The sequence below is a fragment of the Anopheles moucheti genome, chromosome 3, assembly GCF_943734755.1.
Source record: "Anopheles moucheti chromosome 3, idAnoMoucSN_F20_07, whole genome shotgun sequence".
Lineage (NCBI taxonomy): Eukaryota > Metazoa > Arthropoda > Insecta > Diptera > Culicidae > Anopheles > Anopheles moucheti.
In genome coordinates, this window is record NC_069141.1 from 78,956,973 (window position 1) to 78,978,319 (window position 21,347).

The following is a 21,347-nucleotide window of genomic DNA, read 5'->3' on the forward strand; positions in this document are numbered from 1 at the left end:
TTCGCTTCCTTCCGTTTCGCAGGCGCACGTGATTTTCCCTTTTCGCATTTGACGGTACCATCCAGTTTCCTTCCCCGAATCGGGGTGTGCTTTCAGCATTCGAAACCCGCAGGAAGCATGCCGACGGTTGTTTGTGTTGTAATGATCCTTTTGTTTGGCATGATTTTTGACCAGAGAAGGCACGGACGGTCATTTGCTTCCCGCACCGGATCCGGACGAGCACACTTTAATGGGAAAGAAATCGAAGCCGTTGTACTGCTGGGGCGGTTTCTATTGCGCCGGTACGGTAAAAGTTTCCCAGAATGCTGAGCCGCTTATAAGGTTTACTTCTCATCATTACTAAATTCATGTTTACAGAAGGCGATACAGAGGTTGGTAGGGTTTGTAAGGCGATTTAAAGTGCCCAATGAGAGTATTCCTTTAACTAACCTTAAATTCAATTGAAAAGATAAAGCCGCAGATAGTTGTGGGTTCTACTCTTTTTTAAAGCATACATTTCCAAAGCTTTCAGTGAATTAGTCAATATACTCACATAATAGGACTAATTTGAACATGGAAAAAATCCAAAAGGTGAAAGGATTACAGATCTACTTCCGTATTTTCTGTTTCAACTTGAAGAGAAATAGCTCGAACTATGAAATTTTAACTCAAAAATCCTATATAAACCTCTTTAGTAGATGATTTAATATAGAAATAAAGGAACGAAATTAAGGTATTGTATGTACAATTTCGTACCGTGTATTTTTTTATTGAAAATTTCCTACAACATCATTAAAAATTGATTTTACAAGGTATTTATTCCAGCTTTTTCACAAATTCCTCAACACTCCTTGAATTCTCGTCTATTGAGTTCATTGATTTGAATAATTCGAGTCAACTCACTCAATTAAAATGATATGTATTGCAGTAAGGTTTGCCATATTTTTGGCGTTACTAAATCCAAAATTCCGCCAAATAAATTTCTTGCAGCAAACGATAGACATCACCCCGGATTATCCTCAGAATGAAGAAGAGAAATAAAGCTTCCCGAAAGCGGCTGATAACTTGGCATGATTTCGCTAACAAAATTGAAATACACAAATACAATCAAAAGTTTTTATTCACATATATTCAAATAATAAATAAAAAAACACTCCAGTTCTACCAATTCTGCCTTTAATGGGCCTTCATTATGCAATCTTACTTGTACACCCAATGCTTTAAACTGCCTCACAATTTTTCGGCAGAAAGCTTAATCAGATGTCGACAGTATTTTAAATTTGGCAAGACATAAACATATTGGATTCTAGTTAGTCATAAGGAACTCTATCGAAATTCCGGAGGAAAAATAGCATATTGTTATATTCTTGAAGCAAAGTTCGGCAGCTTAAAAATTTGAACATAAATAGAAGAAAATAATATTTACAACATCCACAAATGGTGCCATAAATCCATTTTTATCTTCACCTAATATTTCATACTCTCAATAAAGGTGCACATTTAAGAAAAATATAATATTACCGAAATAAATCTTTTATAAGCTGGGCATTGCCATCGTGTTATCTACGACCATTGCAAATAATATCCTCAACAGCTTGGAAAGCTTTCCACTACATTTCCCCTACAACCGAAGGAGGCAAATGGTGAAAAGTTCCTCCATGTGAACGTTGATGCCACATTGTCTTGAGTGGTGCTAAATAGAATTGTGTTATATCATCTTCAAACCCACACACACACGCACACAAACACAGCGCCACACTTGAGCGAAGGAAAAGTTTCTATCCTTAGTGCCATTTACACATTTCAAACACATTTACACCCAAAACCCCATTCCGACAACGAACAGCTTACACACCACAATCGTTGGCCAAAACTTTGTTTTCAAAACTCAACTCGTACGTAGTCGCGTGTGCATAAATTTTCTTGTACGTATCAGCAAAAAGTGAGATAAATGTAACGCAAAAAAAAGGGTGACACTAACGCTACGGAACGATCTCGATCCATCGATACGGTGGACATCCCGAGCCGTGCCGTTGACGTGCCGTCCCCGTTGAGCCAATATTGGTTTTTGCTGAGCCGGAGCGTGATTCTCGGGTCGTAAAGTGAAGGCTGCCGTTTCGGAAAAGTTTGCAAAACTGCCCACACACACACACACACACACTTGCGGGTGTGCTCGTCCAGACATCAGCTGCTAGACGCATTCATAATTCAATCCTAGAAGTGATTGACATGTTGAATCGTGGTGCTGATGTTTCTGCAACGGTCGGCATAAAGCCGGTACCCGGGCACAGGCCGGACCGATTCGTTTTCGCTGGCTGAGCCCAGTCCCACGTTCCACCGCGGGCTTCAGCCTCCATCCGCTTCCGCTTGCGGTTGCAGATAAGTGGACGGTTTCTTTGTGGGCCCCAATACGGGGTCCAATCGTCAGCCGACACTAAATTTGAACAGCCCCCGTAAAGTACTGGGGTAAACAGCGGCAGTCAGCCTCGAAAGGCGCAAAAAAGGAATGGCTCTTCCCGCACTTGCCAGCTGGGTGAGATGAAACATTGGTCGAAATGGGGTAATCACATCATTTGAGGCCGCTGATTTGCGATGCGTCCATCGGTATCGCAACGTTTGAAGCGTGCATTGCCTTTGATTGACATGACGGATGCAGTTGACGGGTGCATGTACGAGGGCAAACTGTTTTATCCCACTCGGCATTAAAACATTCAGCGATGCTTGAGAGTATGTCAATCGTTTCAGCTCATTAAGCAAATTCAAGCTTACTCTATCGAGCGGTTTGTGCGGGAAGGTGTATAAATTGTTGGTGGCTGAGCGCCCATCTGGCTACATGTTGAAAAACCGACCAAAATTCGCAAGAAGTAATTAAATATATCCCAAATAGTTTAATTCTTTACAAGATTTAGCAATATTTTTTAGTATGAAAAAGTAGTATTAAGAAGGAAAACCGAACACTACATTTAACAAAATTAAACAAAGTAAAAAGAAAGTGTAAGAAAGTGCATAGAATAGAACATAGAGAATAGAGATTCATTAGTTCTACATTGGGCCGGTGCAAACCGATATCGATAAAAGGATAGTAGAGATAGGCGAAGGAACCGCTTAAAAAGACACCAAACAAAACAGCGAGAAACAGAGGTGTACAGAGGAAAAAAGGGGGTAAAACATCCACAACAGCTGGACAACAATGTAGTGACAACGAGTATCGACAATCGTTACGGCAGGCAGAGACGTATATGTGTACACAATGCTAGTAGCGTAATAGGAAACCATACAGTACAGTCGACAGGAAACAATCAAAACAATAAATCCAATCATCCGAGGCACACACACAAACACCCCAGTGAGCATAACACACATTCAAGACAGGAAGAGAAACACTGACGTTATTGTTGTATTCTGTTGTTTGCTTTTTTGTTTATTGGGAGACCAACCTTTCCGTGGCACTAGGGCACCTTCTGGCCAGAAGATAAATTTTTTGACCACGAAAGCTTTCAATACACAGAGAATAATGGGAGTTGTTGTGATTTGGTCAATTGCGATGTATACGGTGGGTATTTTTGTTTTAGTTTTAGCACCATTCAAACTTGGAGAGGAATTTTTTGTTCTAAAACTAACTATAACTTTCGTTGGAATGGTAGGAAGTTTAAAGAGGATGTGTTAAGGATTTAGGTGAGGCTGATTTTCTTTAAAAAATATCTGTTCTACATTTCCCAAGCAAAGCATAGTTGGAGGCTTAAGGGGAATTCTACTTTAAAGTACTAGAATACGTATACGTTTGAAGCAAAGATTTGCTGAAGTTTAGAAGGTTCGACAGAGCAACATTTGGGAAGAATCCAGCTTTAAGCGAGTAGCTTCGCACCGGTCATCCGATACATTCACATCCAACGCTCTGTGCCGGATGGATTTGGTAGGAAAAAGCCACTAATATCCCTAATTAATGACATCCGTCCAACTGTGTATCCCCCCGAGAGGGCACACAACTACTGCGCCAACGGCGAGCCAATTTTGCTGACACTAACCTAATCATCCGATCGTTTTCGTATCGATGATGGACGAAGCTAATCAAAACCGAAGCACACGGCAGAGGGTCAAAGGGACACAAGCGCGCCTGCCCCGGATGTAACTCAATCAGTTCTGTAAGCAAGGGCGAGACATTACCACCAATAATGACCTGATGCACGATCGGGCACGCAAACGGACCCGCTCGTACACTCATCGATTGGTGCCTGGACCGTGGTGTGGGAAATGGCCGGGAAAAACAACAAACGCCAACGCTAAGCCAGGAAGAAAGCCGGTCCTTTTGGTGGGTGTACGTACTAGTGAAGTTGGGCACCCCGGTCGGGACGGAAGACGCAAGCGAAGCGAATGCGCAACGGAAGAACATAGCCGTAGAAGGCGGGAGTCCACGAGAGGTTTTTACTGCGACGGCAGCAGTTTCCGACTGTTTGGACAATCTTTTCGACGCCGGCGACAACACCTTTGCGGCGTGCAACACGACAAATCGGAAGGGTGGAATCGGTTTAGAAGAAGCGGAAGAGCGCAAATCGATGAAAAATTCCACGCATGTTTACCGTGTGTGGGAATATTTCCCCCACCGGTGCTGGTGGAGAAAACAAAAACCAGACACGAACTCACACCAGGCTGAATAAATTTGTTTCCTTTTCGCAGTTACTTTGTGCTTTTAGTCAATCGTTTCCGTTACGCTCAAACGACTTCTCGTATGGAAAGAAAGGGTGTACCGAAACAATGCAAGGAAAAACGTTCGAAACACGAATCGTGAAGGATAAAAGAAAAGAGAAATAGAGAAAGAGAGAGAGAGAGAAGAGAGAGAGAAGAGAGAGAGAGAAAGAGAATAAAGGTAATAACGGGAGGTAGTAGAGCGATGGGTAAAAGTTTAACAAATTAAAAGAAAAGAAAACCAGAGCCAAGAACAAACAAGAAACCCAAGTTTTACAAGTACAAGAGAGTAAGAAGTAAGAATTGGAAACGTTCACAAAGAAAACGAAATTACCTATGGATATTCAAGCTTTCAAGGAGCATATCCCAGTAATCGGTTCTATGTAGATATGTATATATATAAAACGAATCAGAAACACGTACATATATGTAAAAATCATAATCAGATTTGGTTGTATTTTTTTTTTGGCAGTTGTTGTGAGAAGAAACACATCATTAATAGAGGTTCGGAAAAGGTTGGCAAAGCGATGTATTTTTATTTGGTTGGTTTGTTGTTGGAAGCATTTACTTGGACTTTGTTGGAGGTTACTTTTACGGAGGTGATTTTCTTGTTTGTGTGTAAAGTTGGTAATTTCTCTCCGTTTGTTCACATACACCGGGGCGAAAATGGTGCGGTGAAGTGAGTAACTGGTCGAAAGGAATTGAGTGGGTAGGGCGAAGATTGAATGTAGCGAACTAAAAAGTCGACAGATGATGGCAAACGCTTTTTTTGTATCGGAGGCAAGGCAACGTGGTAACGTTTTTTTTTTTTGCCCAGACCCTCCGGTAAGCTGTACGCCGAAAGTTTGGTTCCGAAAATTGTGTTTGAAAGTTGTGCTGAATAAAAGTTCTTGTTTTTCGTACTTCCGTGAACATGTGGCCACAACACAACGTGTAAAGGGGCACAGTTGATGCTTAAGGGTAACCATGTGCTCTAAAAACAGAGTGAAACTGTTCAGGCCACAACTAGCAAATAGGGCACATTTGATAACGGAACAAGTGATTCAATAATAAACAATTGAACGATTAGACGAGAAAATCATAAGTAAGTAAGTAATGAAACAAAGACACATAAATAATTAAGAGGAAATCGAAACACAACACGACGTACAGAAACAGTAAAACCCTGTTCAGAACGGTTCAGATCGAAAGAAAAACATCCAAGGAAAACGTGAAAGGCACATCGGTATGTACAGACGTAGGGAAAATGAAAAGAAAGACACAAAAGGACAAAACACAAGAACAACGGAAGAAGGAAACAATGACAGACAGTACAACGAACATGATCACACGACGTTCAGCAAAAGAGAAAATGCGAGATAAAATGGAACGGAGTAAAAGTAGAAGGCAAACGAGAGTGTTTAAAAGAGCACACCGCTGCCAGAAGTTTTCGTGAGTTAAATGGCACACCGGGAGCAACCCAGCACGAAAGGAGGTTACGGTGTCAGGGGTGGGGGGTGAAAACATTTCATCATTTAAAGTGCGATAGTTCCGTTCGGACGGCTAACGGTGGACCATATATAGGCTATGACAAGCTTCGGAACGGTGCAGATAAGCGTTCCAATCAAATGTTACAGAAAAATGTTTCCCACCCACACGGTGGCGCAAGGAAACATCGCAATGTGGCGAAACATTGACGAAAGGATGCAGTAACAACTTGTGTTCAACAGTGGCATTTTGATGAGAACGAGTAAAATAACATGATAAGAGTGAAAAGAGAGAAGGTATTGCACAAAAAGGAGCGTAAGTGGCATAGCGCCTTCTTGACAAGCGTTTTTGTAGAGTTCTCGACGTGAGATTGCAAGATGGCGGGAAACGGTGTGAAGTACGGAGAGTTTCCCGGTTGTTTGGCTAGGAGATGGGCAGGGTTAGCGAGTCGGGGTAAATGGCACAAAGAGGCTGTGTTTTAGGGTGCGGGTGATGAAGAAACAGAGTGGTGCACGGTGCAATGATGAGGTCCGGTGCAGGGCATCGAGGGAACGAGAATGTGTGTAAGAGAGCGAAAGATAGGAGAGCGAGCGAAACAGAAAACAGAGTGAGGAACATGTCGAGGACGGACGGACGGACGGACAGACAGGCAAGAGCATGGCATGGCATGGCAAAAAAACGGTACAGTGGAGCGGGCAGGAGATGCATGCATAAGCGGAAACGGGAAGTACTTACGATGGTGGGGGCGACGGTAAAGGTACTTGGTGGATTTTCCACGTCGCCTCGGACATCGAGTGCTCGTCGGCGGCGTAACATCTCCAGAGCGACTGTATCAGCGTCGCGGCCGGTTGCCGGCGCCGGATCATGTGCTTCTGTCGCTGCTGCTGCTGCACCTTCAAGGCGAACCCGCTGCCAAGGATACCCTGCGAATAGAAAGGCACACGATGGAATGATTAAATGAGCAGGGCGCTATATAACGCTGCGCACTACAGGTAAAGTGTGTACCCCCGTTTCGGGCACGGATCGCGACACACATAAATAATCACAATTGCATCGACCGTATGGTGCACCGAGATTAATTCCATGCAATACCGGGAGCAAAACGAGGTCTTATTACGTGCGCTCCGGTACGCAGATGGTGATTATTTACTGAGCAAATTGTAACAGGGAAGATTTTTATTGGAATAATTTGAACTTTGGTTGGAAAATTAGACGAAAACCATAAAAATTCCTTTATTTAAGTCTTTATGTTTTGCAGAATAAACTTAAATTCATATCTGACACTTGAGGTACTGCGAAAGTACGAATGAGTATTGAACTTATCAGTGTAAACGCTCTTCAGCGGGTTTGTTTAGTTTTTGACATTTTAGCTGTCAAACATAAGTAATCAAGAGCGACAACTACACTTATGCAAATCTTCTAAAGTTTATGTAAGACATTTTAAAGTGCTTTTGGAGATTTTTCTTCCAAGGATCTTTTCATCACCTTCAGCACTATTAAAGCTGCTGTTAACAAGTGCTGTGCAGAGCTCAAATTACTTGCCACGTTCTTAAACATTCACTACAACACCGTTACATTCGGGCACAAAAGAGTAGGAAAGTTTCACACAATAATTGGCATAAATTGCACACTGAAACCCTGGATGGGGTGTTCTGGACGACCTGGGCAGTGCCAGGTAGAGCACAAGCACCCAGAAACGTGAACATGAATGTAACCACCATCGGAGAATGAGTAGCACAATAAGAGGAAATAAAAAGGAGTAACGAAGAAGCCAGCCGTTGTAAGAAGCACTGCCAAAGGTAGACCAACTTCCAAGAAAGAGGTCAGAATGCAAGATTTATCCTCTCAGCTGGAGAGTCGATGGCCTAGAAGGGGTTAAAGAATCTGCCGCTCGAAATGCCACTAGTGTCCCCTTTGGATGTCTTTTTTTGTTGCGAGTGTACGTTTTTGTGTGTGTGCGCACGGTGTCCCACTTCAAAAGTGGGCAGGTTGTACGACTGCTCAACCGAGAGCCACTTCACATTGGTGAGGGTCAAGCATGACGTGCTTTAAAAATATTATACACTCGGGAGACTCAAGCCGTACCCGTTAACCGTTTGCGATGGGAGAAAATGAAAAGTCCTGTACGACTTCTGGGCATGTTGCGTAAGACAGACGGGATGAAGATTGCACGAACTACAAACAGCGTGGACGGGCAACCAGGGGCAACAACGCAAGTTGTGTCGGGAGCAGGCAATCTTGCGCCTTTCAAACGGCTTTCAAGTTTAAGTTTTGACGTGCCCTGTCGTACTGCAGACGGTCGGCACACGTTGCCTAGTCGACCGAGTTTTTCCTCGGTTTCCCTAGCGGCCATCACAATGCAAAAGGCACGTGCTTAAAAGTTCATTCGTTTTATGTTCAAAGTTTCTCAGTAACTTATTTATTTATTCGTCTGCTTTATTTTTTTGGCTAAGTGCTTTCCGACGAACCTTACCGAATCGGGTTTGGGCGAGCTAGGCGCTAGGCGAATAGTTTGAACGATATTCGTTCCGCCGCTCGATTGGCGAAGGTGCCGTAGCGTACAAACTGGATGCTGAAAGTTTTTCCAACTCAACGAGCGGGAGGGCAAATTTCGTGCCCCTTTTTTTTGTTTTTGGTTTTCTCACCCCTGGCGGGACTAAAATCAGTCATTTTTCAGATTGCTTCTAATTGAATTTACGACCCGGACGGAAGTGGTCTATGTCGTAATAATATTTCATTTTCACATCATATTCACGATGAATGATGGGAGGCAGATTTTTGCGGTATTCACATTTCTGGCTTACCCGTAGCCGGATACGAATCTGGTGTTCTGCAACAAAGTCGGGGATAAAGTTGTTAAAGTGGAGTTCCCCCGTAAGATGAATCCCCCCTAAATCAGGCAGAGGAGTTACTGTATTTATTGCTTTTGGAAATGGTCTAATGTTTTTCATGGCTTCCGGGCTTTAACTTCAATTTAAAATTGTTCTTATTTTGTTTTGATACTTCACTATGAGACATTTTGCTGAATGGATCGTGAACGTTTCGATTAGTGATTTTTTTTTTTTTTTTAGAAAATTGTTAAGTGAAGTCTAGGCTTTGAAATCGAGTCGCAATAATGAGCATCTAAAATCTCAAAATCTTCTCTTTTAACACATTTTTTTTATTAAATTTGCAATCGAATGCTAATAGATAATCGTTTAAACATAAAACTTCTTCCAGTATTCTGTACAATATTCTTAAATACTTTTTGGAAGCAAGAATAGCTAGTCTTTGGGGGATTTGTTTGAACATTTCATAACAACTGTAGACATATTTTCATGTTCCATATTTTATAGCATTGTTGTTTAATTTCTTCACAGTGCCACTGTCCGAAGCAACCGTTTTCAGGGTTGCCCTTTCACCTATCTTATGTTGCATCGTCCAACACCAACGTACATGACCCTCCCCCAGGTGGGGTATGTTTTCCAATGTGTAAAGGGCACTGATTTATACGCACCCAGCAGTGTAAAGACACCCATAGACAAAAGGCGAAGATACTTTCCAAAGGTGTCTTCTATAAATCAGACCAGCTTAGCCGTATGCGGGATGGAGCATAGTTTTACCGGACCGGAGCGACCGATCCGAACCAGTAGCAGCAGGAAGCAAGACATTACAAAGTAAAATTAATAGCTCCGATCAGCTATTAACAGGCGTTAGGATGGAAGAAAGTCCGTCCAATCCTTTTTTTTTGCGGTACACTGTACCACTATACCACGCCACATATAGGATACACATTTTTCTCGTACCGATTTACTGTGAGACAAACGATCCCACTACGAACCAGGGGCGGCTGGTAAACTAATAAGAAAAATTAATAAATAAACACTTACCGCGGGTAGCGCGAAGAAGGAAATGCCTAGCAGGGCGCAGAACGACGCTATAATTTTGCCTTGCCACGTCTCCGGCACCATATCGCCGTACCCGACCGTGCACAGCGTTATCTGTTGCCGCGTTGTGGTTGTCGGTGATGGCGATGGCCAAATCGTGCCCACACGACGTTTGGGCGAATGTACATACGGGGCATGGCGGGTAAGAAAGAAAGAAATAGTGATAAGAAGGTGGAAATTATGTTCATTCGTACTATTTCTCATTAGCAACCGAGAGCCGATGAGAAATGGGGACCGAGATATTTATATTATTGAATAAATTAAACGCGTGCGAGTTTGGCCAAGCCAAACCGTGCCCGGTGGGTCGCTGAAGGATATGAGGTTAAGCGCTGGAAGTAATTTTCATCCACCTGTCCCGAACGGGATCACGCACACTCCTCCTGTGGTGCTATAATTTAGAATTTAATTTGCTTCCGTTGAATATTGAAAATCTGCACGCCTGCGGGCGGTCCCGGTCTTAAGAAGCCCCCTTAAACGACCATCAAGATTTGGATTTGGAAGTTCTTTTTTTTCCTTCGTTTGTTTGTTTGACGTCTGCAAGGATCAGAAGCAGAAAGAAACTGGCACATACGGTAGGTGGGAAAACGTTCTACTTACCACACCCCACCACAACGCTTGAGCAAAGTTGCTGAACTTAGTTCCCCTCACATCCTTCTCCATTAAATACACTAAAAACGAGGCAAAAATAAGGCCCAGAAACCCTATATACAAGGTTGTAATTAATTCCTGCGGAAGAGAAGGAAAGAAAAATGAAAGATAGTTAGTATTGCGGAACGAACTCGAACGCTGGTAAAACGATTATGTGTAAAAGTCCTTCGCTTGGGCACAGGAAATTAAATGAGTCCAAGGATAATGCGGTTTGCAATGGTGACCAACCGGGGGCTTCAGCCTCGGTTACCCTTACGTTCACTACTAGGCTGGCTGGGAATCAGTTGAGGATATCGTAAAATTGGAATTAGCTTTGGCATTAGCCCAGTAGCCCCATGTACGGCATGTGAGCCTTCCGCCTTCGATCGGGCATTGGACTACCACGGCTAAGGTGTAGCGGAAGGATACGATGGACACGTGACCGATTCGCAACGCAACGTGTGGATGGTACGGATGGGTTTGGGTGCAAAATTAATCTAGAACGAACCGACAACCCTTGGGCCAGGTTGGAATATTAAACGGGCGAGAGCGTCTAAAATAGAACATTCCCGTATGGTGGTTTCGAAGGAGCAAAGATGTAAGCTATTTCAGGATGGTTTCGTTTGAGCGGTGGCCAAGACTTTGGATGGTTATCTGTATTCCGTACAGCACTGCGTAAGGATAGAGGCAGGCACGATGGGAATCGTTACTCAATGCTTTAGTAAATACAAGAATATTACCGACTTGCTTTTGTCCAGATTTAAGTTCTACGCTTCACTCTTCAAGAACATATTTTTCAGACGTTATAAAAATTGATCCTTTTTAAAAACAATTAAGTAATGTTTCCATAACTTCCAACCATGCATCCTAAATAAACACGATAACAATTATTAAAAATATTTGGTACAGGGTTACTAAGTCATAATATTTTAAAAAAGTTTTCAAAAAATTGTTGAACAATGATAATCCTGAGATAAACAGTACCAACTATTGAATATAACGTTGATCATTTTGATATTTTTTTCATCCAAACTTTCGGCCAAAATTATTTGCTCAATTTGTTATGAGCAAACGAGTAAAATCGACTCCATGACATACAAGTATAAACGAAATAGTTTTAGTTAGAAATTCGAAATAAGCGAATCTCTGCAGTCCGCTAAAATAATGTACAGCATTAAATACACATTAATTAATATAACTAGTAGAATTCGTGTTGTCCATTTGTTGTTGATATTCTTTAGTATTTTCTTATATTAGTAATAATTGTTTCCTTATAGTATAGGTCAAAAGCACACGGTTAATTAAATTTAACTATTCCATTGTTGCATTGTGGCGGGTTGCATAATTCTGATATACACTGCCATTTAACAATTAAAAAGACAGGTTTCTGTATAACTTAAGCACAATTAGCCGCATTCCCATGCATCACTATTTTAATTGTGCAATTATCGTCACTATCACTATATTATCCAATTACCAACTAGTTTATCTGAGATGAAGTGTTATTGCTACACCACTCGATACATCAATGCCGACTTAAACCTTTCAGACGCTTATCTAATTGAACAAACAAACCAATCGCCGACGCTTGAGCACATCTACCATGGGTTGTTTTGACGAGATCGTTATCTTCTGTTAGCACCCGTGCCGGGTAACACTTGAGATGCGTATCGGCCCTCCGGACAAATTGCAGTTGAATAAATCCTCACCTTTTCAAAAGGCAAACGCCGCCATCTTCTTATCTTTATAGCCATCGGCCATTTGGCTAAATGAAAATGATCTTCTCAACTTTAACCCAAATCATTTTTATACCACACGAACTGCAACTGTTACGTTCTGGGCTGTTTAACGTTTGCTTCGTTCCATTCGCTTAGCAATTGTGCGAAATGGCTTAATTCGCTATAGTTGATTAAAGTTTAATCCGCTTAGATTGAAATTTATTTTATTTCGCTCTCGGCCACATACAAAATGTCGAAACCATTTTCTATCATTTGCTTCGTACCGAATGCTTTTGCAAGGACTGCATTTTTCTTTCTTCATAATTACACCAATACAGTGCATTTCTTTCGCACATTTTTGTAGGCATTTTGTGCTTAAACCAATATCGCATGCAGGCAGATTAAAATGTGTTTCATTCCAATTAACTTCCCACAACAATGGAACCGTGGTCGGAGTCCACTTTTGAGTGGTGGGCTCGTTCATGCACACGTGATTAAACGGTTTCTCGTTTGCATCCACCGCTGCGGTTTTGTTTGCGGGAAAGAACGCACACAACAGATGAAAGTGCTGGGAAGCAGTAATGAAAGTAGTTTGGCCATGTTTTCGGGATTATTAATTGGAATTTAATCCTTCATATTGTTCTGCCTGCCGCCAGCGCGAGTGGATGGCGGGCGAATCGTCGTCGCTGCCGGAATGCCGATAACGCCGTCTGGTGCGAGTACTAATCCGATTCAACAAAGTAGGCAATGGCGGCAACATAAATTCGTAACATTCACCGTGCCGCGCCAAAGCTTTTTGTCTGGGCAGCGTTAAAGTGATACTTAGATGCAGGGTTCTACATTGGATTTCTCAGAAGCTTATGATTCTTCTTTCTTATTAAATGAAACTATTGGTCGTTCTTCGTGAACATAAAAAAGAATTACTTTAACGAAACACAATCTATTATCAATTAAAAATATATCAAATTTGCAAAAGCTAATGGGATGTTTAAATTTTATATTGTAAATAACTTAAATAATAATAAACTAATTAGCAATACGAGCTGGCGGTTTGTCTTGTAAAAAATGAAATATACGTCACAAAAATGCTCTTTCAATTATAATAAAACGCCGATTTTCCGATAGCTACACCTCCGTTTAGTGATACATCTTAGTAGTTAGAACTTCTTAAGTTGAGACATGCACGACGTAAGTGCATGGTTTTATTATACATTATGGTGTATTGCTGAAGAAGGAATTTGTGATTCTTGCTTGATGTTGGAACAAACTTTACTATTTACTTTTGGATCCTTCATTTTGATCCGTGAACTGTTTTGTAATGAATATGTCAAAGCATTATTGGATCCGAATTGTTTTCGTTACACGCTAAGCCTACAATAACCTGTACGGTGTTGCTTGAGAACCCCTGCAAAGCTTTATTGTTTTCAGTAGATAGTGTCCTTCTGGCAATGAATGAAATAGAACGTTCACCGGAAGCGCCATCCGCATTGGAAAGATAAAATAGGATGGAAAGTATAAAACCACTTTGTGCATAAAGCCATACAATTTCATCCTTCCGCCCGTATTTGTTCCGCAACCCGCCCGGAAAGGAACTCATTGCAAAACACACGGTAAACACGGGCACCTGCTCGACATTTCCGAACGGAGGTGGCGATTTTCCATACGAACACAATCATTCTTCATTAATTTCACTTTGTTTAGCTGCAAAACCGACTATAAGCGTCGCATGCACAAGTACAGTAAAGCTTCGACGGAATGCACGACCACGGCAGTGTTGCCAGCTCGCACACCCGTTGCAAACCTGAGCTGCCCAGTTGCGCCTCCACACCGGCGGGATGAAGCAACAGAAATGGAAACAATTATGAAAGTTAAATGAAATATTGTTACACTCTGTGCCCGCCATCCTTCCAGCACCAACCGCGCGTAAGTACGTTCCGCTTTGCTTCGAAAGGGAATCGGAAACCGGATTATCAGTGGCACGGAAAACAAGCAAATGTATTTGCAATTAAGTGCAGCCGGGAATGTTTCCGCAAAGCGTGGAAAAACACAAGTCTTTGCATGGTTGAGGCGTGGTGCAGCTGGTAGGCACCAATGCCGGGCGACGGGCAAACATTCATTCCGATGGAAATCACACGGAATCGGAACCAACAGGTAAGCGGATCGTACATGCAATGTACAAGACCGCGTTGCGCACCGAATGCATTTGGAAGCTGCAAAAACCCGCTCATATGCGAATGTGCAGTCACACACATTCACCGACACAGACTATTATCTTAATGAAGTCTCGCAGCATATTGCACGTACGGAATCGCACAAAGTCCGGTTTTGCCAAATAGAACGAGCCGTGCCGCTCATTGGTGTGTAATTGAATATGTTACGTGCTGCTCGTAGACGATTTATCGAGGCGAAATAATCGAAAGATACTATTTGCCATCCATCAGCAGCTAAATTAAACCCGTATTTCGACGGAGTTGAGCGTTTGTTTAAGAGACTAGAACAACGATAAAATGGCGTTAGCTTCACAAAGTGGAAAAGTTTCTAATGCCAAATGTTACATTTGCAACAGTAATGCGGTGGGTTAATGTTTTAGAGTAGTAAGCCATAACTTTTCCTTTACGATTATTGATACGATTCCTGACATAAATTTTCCATCACGATAAGCAACGAGGCGATTATTCATATCATTTGGTACAATAAACGAAGGACTTTCTAATGGGCGAAATGGAAGAAAAATATATTTAAGGCAGGGTTTCTTGACACCAATGAAGCTAATATTGGGCAAAATTTAAATTGTTATACATAACTTTCTTAACATTCAACCCATTATATCACATGCTATAGGAATCTTGAAGTACCAATTAACATGAAAAACTTCTAGATATGACTTGAAACGCGGGTTATTATATTAATTTCATATCGTCTTCTTTATATCTCGAGTTTGATCATACTGAAGTTAAACACACATTTTTGTTAAATAATTTCAACCAACCCTGTAAACTACGGCCATTTACACCCGAAAGCATCGACCACCCAAACCATCCAGAGCCATGGTTTGCGGTTTGAATATGGCTTGGATGTTTGGTCATTTTACTATAAAGAAACCATGGAATGATATTTTCATACCACCTCCGCTCGATGGGGACCGTAATTCGACTGATAGCATCAGGAAAACCGCTACTGGTCCTGGATTTAATGGCCGCATAAATCAGAAGGGTTATGAAATTAAATGATTTTATTTTCCCCTTTTTCTAAAACCACTTTTACACGAAGCTGACGGGCGAAGTAGGCAACATAAATCCCGCTCACACATACACACAGAGCAGCAGAATTTGGAAAAATGTGGCTAGAATATGTGTGTTTACAGGCTTGTGGCTATTGGTAGTAAACGAACCAGCAACGGTTCATTTTCCCATGTGGTCAAAGCGAGGTACCCTCAGTCATCTAAATCCTCCCCGGAACATCCGGAAGGGTTTCATTGCACTTCATCCGGGTCTCTCTGTCGCTCTCTTTTAAAGCTTCTTGTAATCTTTTTTTTTCCTCGAGAGCTCTTTTGTCTTCCAACATCTCGTCCATGTTATACGTGCATCGATACCAGAAGCGCTTTTGCTAGACTTTGCACGTTAAGTTTGTCCGACATTTGCAAAAGCGATTATAATTTACACTACAATGCCGCGAGCATGATTCGGTATTGGCTACGGGAAAGTTTTTCCAAGACCCTGGAGTTTCACCGGACGTTGATTGTTTGTGTCGGTTTGTTGTAAAAGAGAGAAAGAGAGAGAAAGAGAGAGAAAGAGGGAAAAAACCTTCCACTCAACAGCACAACATAAACAGCAAACAACGGGTTTTGGACAAGTTTTGGAAAAGGGTTTATGGACAACAAAGTTTTGCCTAGTTCGGTACGCTTTTGTTGTTCGGGAGATACTACGAGTGGGAGCTGGTTTTTGGTCCAAAAAGGAAAGGTTGGACGGTAGTGAAGAGGAAAACTAAGCGTTCACTTACGAACGCGCCTGACATTACGAGTTATCTGCTTCGGTGAAAAATGATGAATGGTGGTACCTGCTGAAAAACCCGGCCCATGTCCGTCCTTAGTGTGTGTGTGTTGTGAGAGTGTGCGCAAGTGTGCGTGCGTATAAGTGTACTTGGCGTTCATCATCCGCATAACCGTTCTCAAAATCATCCATACGAATCTCAACGAACCGAAATGGTGCGCCGGGAACGAAAATGTCAGCCGTCGATGGAGGCGCCCGGTGGTTGTTAACACGATCATTAATAATTTTCATTGAAGCGGAAGCTGCCGGCTTGTTTACGGCGCACCCTGCTTGTCATACTGATCGCCCACGCTCGCGCTAAATTATGCACGATTATTGCTATTATGAGTAAATTGCTGTACCACTTTTGCTCTCGGGGTTTGCGAGTGCCGAAGCTAATGTCGGTGGCGTTTCTACTTCGGTTGAAGTGGTTTGAATTCTTCTCACACGTCTTGTTCATTTGGCGCTTCAATTACGTTTCCACATCGTGCATTTACAAATCATTGCTTACTTCCACATGGACGGGTAGAAATATTGCTCCTATCATCGATTCTTTTTCATCGGCCCTTTCCAATCGGGAAAACACTGGCGCAAAGTAGACACGAAATCAAACATCTTTGTTCAATATCAGTCACCCATCCTTACTCCTTCCGAACCTTTCGGAACCAGTAGTAAATATGCTGTATGACAAATTCTTCCAGCTCGGTACACTTGCTACCCCTCCGAGACGACGATGGACGTAGGATGTGGACAAATATTCTCCACACATTGTGTGCTATCGTCCTGGTTGTACCATTAACCTCACTCTGCAAGCCGTTAGGACACGTTTGACGTCATCGAAAGGCCAAAAACTGACCGACGGATCAACAACAAATCGAATCCCCGCAAAAGTGGCATCCGTGACTGACCATTACGGTTCCGATGGAATTGTCCCAATGCTATTTGATCCAGGTTTACACGAATGCTGTTGTATCCCATTCTTCGCCATCCCTCCATTTTGCAATGCGTGTAGAAAGCCGATCCAAAACTGGGGATTTTGATTTCGACCGACGGCTTTTAAAGAAGTGGAAACTGAAACCGTGGCGACCCATTTTCTTGGTAGCATTTTTTTTTCTCTCTCTCTTCCCTCCTCCCTCCAAAAGCACGGGATGAATGTCAACGGAAACAACTCCATAGAAAGGCAGTAAAACGGGTGACAAGCCAAGGGGGAGGAAAACCTTTCAAATCGAAGTTCGAATCTGTACGCGCCTGGGTGTATGCAATCATGCGTGCAATCTCACATTTTTCTGTCATTCTTGCGTTACCTACTTGGATCCTCCATTATTTTTTTTTCTTCTTTTGCTTAGCGAACCTTTCACCCGACAGTTGGTTCGGTTTATGGGACGGCCGAGAAAATCCCGTCCGCCCACGGTGTTAGCCATTTTCTCGTCTGCCCAATAAATAGCAATAAATGGGAAAAATGAACGTCCACTAACCGTTCGTGTACGGGCGCACGATGGTTCTTGTTTGTCACAAAGGGGGGTTTTCCTGCGAAAATCAAACCAAGGGACGCTGGAGGGAAAAGGATATTCCTGGGGAACTTCGGTGTGAACAATCAGAAAAAAGAATCTAGCCTTGGGTCGTGCAACAGGATGGAAAAATGAGACAAAGTCGTCATTTTCTCTCTCTCTTTTTTCTCTCTTTCTATCTCTCATTCTTCACTCGCACAACAAAGAAATCGATATCCTACGCCAGCTGTCGTGGGAACTTGAGTTCTCTTCACTGAAACTCACACACATCCTTATACCACTGCCCAGCAGGGAAATGGTCAAAGCGAACGAATAATAGGAAGCCGAACCCCCATTTACGAGTCAGGGTTCAGCAAACAGAACATGAAACGAGATACTCGGACAAAGAAGTGCTTCAGTGAATGGATGATTCGAGCTGTTTACACTTCACATTTGAAGAGTGAAGCACGCATCACTGGCCGTGGCATGTGGTAGGATCAAACAGCACAAAGAATGAGGTGAGTTAAAGTTCTCTCTCTCGCTCTCTGTATCTCTCTATCTTTCTTCTAAGTACAAGCTTACCTGTCTGTGAGCGTAGACGACACTCCCGAGCAGTTTCCACGTGCCACCGCGCCGGTCCATGCGCACCATGCGCAGGATTTGGAAAAAGCGGAGCCCTCGAAGCGCACTGGTGGCAAACACCTGCCCGGATGTTCCCATTACGAGCACCACGATGGAGGCGGCTATCGTTACTATATCTGTAAAGGTAAGGAAGAACAACAACAAAAGCACGGGATGGAATTATTTCAAAAGTTAAATCAAACCCAATGACACGTGTCATGCGTACCTATGATACAAAAAGGCCTTTTTAAAAACTTCAGCCTCCCCACTGCTCCTTGATAGCGCGAACGGCATCCTGATGACCAAAGTCTGTGGAATGAAAAGCGTACAAAAGAAAGAAACAACATCAGTGAAATACCGCGCGAGCCCGAGCGAGACGGAAAGCGCAAATTAAAAGCATATTTATGTTAAATTTAAATTTTAAACAAACGCGTCCGCCGTGACCCCTTCAGGGGGTTTAATTAAATTGGCTGTTGTCACCGATGTAATTGGATGGTGGCAGTTTACCACGAGCCTGTCCGTACGGTGCAAATTTATGAGGCGCAATGCTGTTCGTCCCCCCTCAAAAAAATAAAAACACCCCGCCCACGTTAACGTCTACATTAGACAAGAAAAGGGGGATGCATTCGAAATTAGCTTTTACGCAACAACACATCGACTGGAGAGCCGAAACCGAGCACCAAAATAAAGGCCGGGCAGCAAAAGAGTAATGGTTGTAATTATGTGCCACTAATTGAAGTATCAGCAGTCGGGTTGTGTGTTCTTATGCGAGGCACACCAGGTGCGAGGCAAGCGACACGAAACGGTGATGATGTGTGGTGTAGTATGCAAAATTTTCCAGAGCAATCAAATGAAATGAAATTATCACGAGCGGTTGAATTACACATTAGTAATTTAGAAGCAACTGATATGCATATTTTCGGGGATGCATTGTGATGGTGCGGGTGCCTGGACAACAGCAAATAGTTCAATTTGCGCCATGTATCTTACTGTAACATCAGCGGAAAATAGTAATTATAGCCATCTCAATTATAGAAATTCAAGTAAAAAATAGCCACCTAAATGTCGTATCACGACATTACTATGAAAATACTTGATCAATATTTAAACTAATTAAAAGAAATGAAACTTTTTCTTAAGAAAACAATAATTAATAACTGATCCTGATTTTTCCTTCGAGTTAATTGATGTATGAAAAAATATGCCATATTATTGTTAGATCTTTTAGGATTTATGACCTTAACCTAATTAAAATTAACAATTATAATATATCATTTATGAAATCAAAATCCTGTACCATCACCATTAAGGAAGGAGCGAAATAAGTGAGTATTTCCGGATAATTTTTACTCTTTGCAAATCATTTTATTTATTCTTGAAAAGCGTTCTAATCAGCGTTTAAACTTAATCAATAATGGCAGGAAAATGTTTTATAATAATTGTTTATTAATATTCTTTTAAATAATTGCAATATATATGCTTTAACCGAGTTTTAAAGATTTTATATTATTTAGAAAAATGTTTTAGTAGTTATATTGCATTTAAATTGATTTTTTTTGGGTTTGTTATAACTTTTCAACGTTTATAAAAATGTTAAATATGTGTTCATAATTCTAGGAGATACGTATTGAACAGCACCTTTAAAAACTGTCAATTTATCGATCGATTTTCTCATCGCTCGTTTGATTGCCGAAGGCAATTTCATTTTCAACCGTCGAACATTGCACCACCGTCAAGCACACGTCCCGCTCGATAAATGTGCTCTAATTAACGTAGGTGAGAAAAAAGGCCATCCCACAAAATGGTTTCCCAACGCGGGGAAGCACAAGAAAACCTAACTTAAACGACGTTATGTAACGTCGCGTCCTGAAAGACCAAGCGCCTCCATCGCTGCCGATAACAAGGACCCTTTTCCGCTTTGCCCAACCTTTTTCTCCCACCGCGTTCCAATTGACCTCGGGTACACGTACTGACAGCACGCAATCGAAATACGACTCCTACTGCACAAACACACGGCTGCCGAACGGTAAGGAAACGCGCTGCCCGCTACCACTGTACCATGGCCGTTCGAAATTGAGCGAATCCAAACAGCGATCCCGCCATGCTCGAACGGTTAATTGAACGTATCAATCATCAATCAATCAGCCCGGGTATCGAGTGTGGCAGTTGTGGGATAATCCTTCGGGTCAACTACAGGCAATGAAGCTGCCGAACGATCGGGCACACACACGCACACACACGAAAGCACACGATATCGAATGATACGAGCTGCACAGGCAAAGATTCGCAAACAATCCAAGATGGCCACAGGAAATGAAGTCAACCACGGTGTGTATTGCATCTTTCATGTACTTGACATCTGCACCGAAGCCACACGTCACGAAAACCCACCCGGCCAACGGTCTACAGCGTGTGCGTGTCTTCGGCCAAGCCGGTCGGATGTTCGGTTGGCTTTTGAGCTGTAAATTACCAAACACACCACAGCAACCACACCTCCATCAGGGCGGGCTTGCCACGGGAGAAATCGATTAAGATATAACCTCAATTTGCACCCATCGTTCAAGCCGGGTGTTAATCCTAGATGTTAAGTCCGACATAAACACCTCTGTAGCGTGTGAGAATTCAATAAACGTGACTGCAGTTCGCTGCACTCGATCCGGGGGGCCACGGGTGCCCGATGGGCGGGAAAACATGATTTAATGGATTTCCGGACATTTTGAGGAATGTTTGATTGATAGATGCGCGATCGCGGAATTCATCACCCACACCTGAAAGCTTCAACCCTGCCCGCCCATACGGGGTGGCGCATTT

At 42.5% G+C, this 21,347-nt stretch overlaps 1 protein-coding gene across 5 annotated transcripts in view; it reads right to left on the bottom strand.

The window, feature by feature from the left end:
• Window positions 1–21,347, bottom strand: part of LOC128304599 (potassium voltage-gated channel subfamily KQT member 1-like) — a 161,538-nt gene that overhangs the window by 72,707 nt on the left and 67,484 nt on the right. For 4 of the 5 annotated variants that reach the window (XM_053041806.1, XM_053041803.1, XM_053041805.1 and 1 more), the window contains exons 4-8: window positions 18,763–18,845; window positions 18,498–18,673; window positions 10,653–10,781; window positions 9,999–10,109; window positions 6,865–7,052 (exon numbers count right to left, since the gene is read on the bottom strand). In XM_053041806.1, coding sequence (XP_052897766.1) covers window positions 6,865–7,052; window positions 9,999–10,109; window positions 10,653–10,781; window positions 18,498–18,673; window positions 18,763–18,845 — 687 coding nt within the window. Of the gene's footprint in view, window positions 1–3,416; window positions 3,474–6,864; window positions 7,053–9,998; window positions 10,110–10,652; window positions 10,782–18,497; window positions 18,674–18,762; window positions 18,846–21,347 lie in introns of all 5 variants that reach the window. The other variant, XM_053041802.1, reaches the window with a different exon arrangement.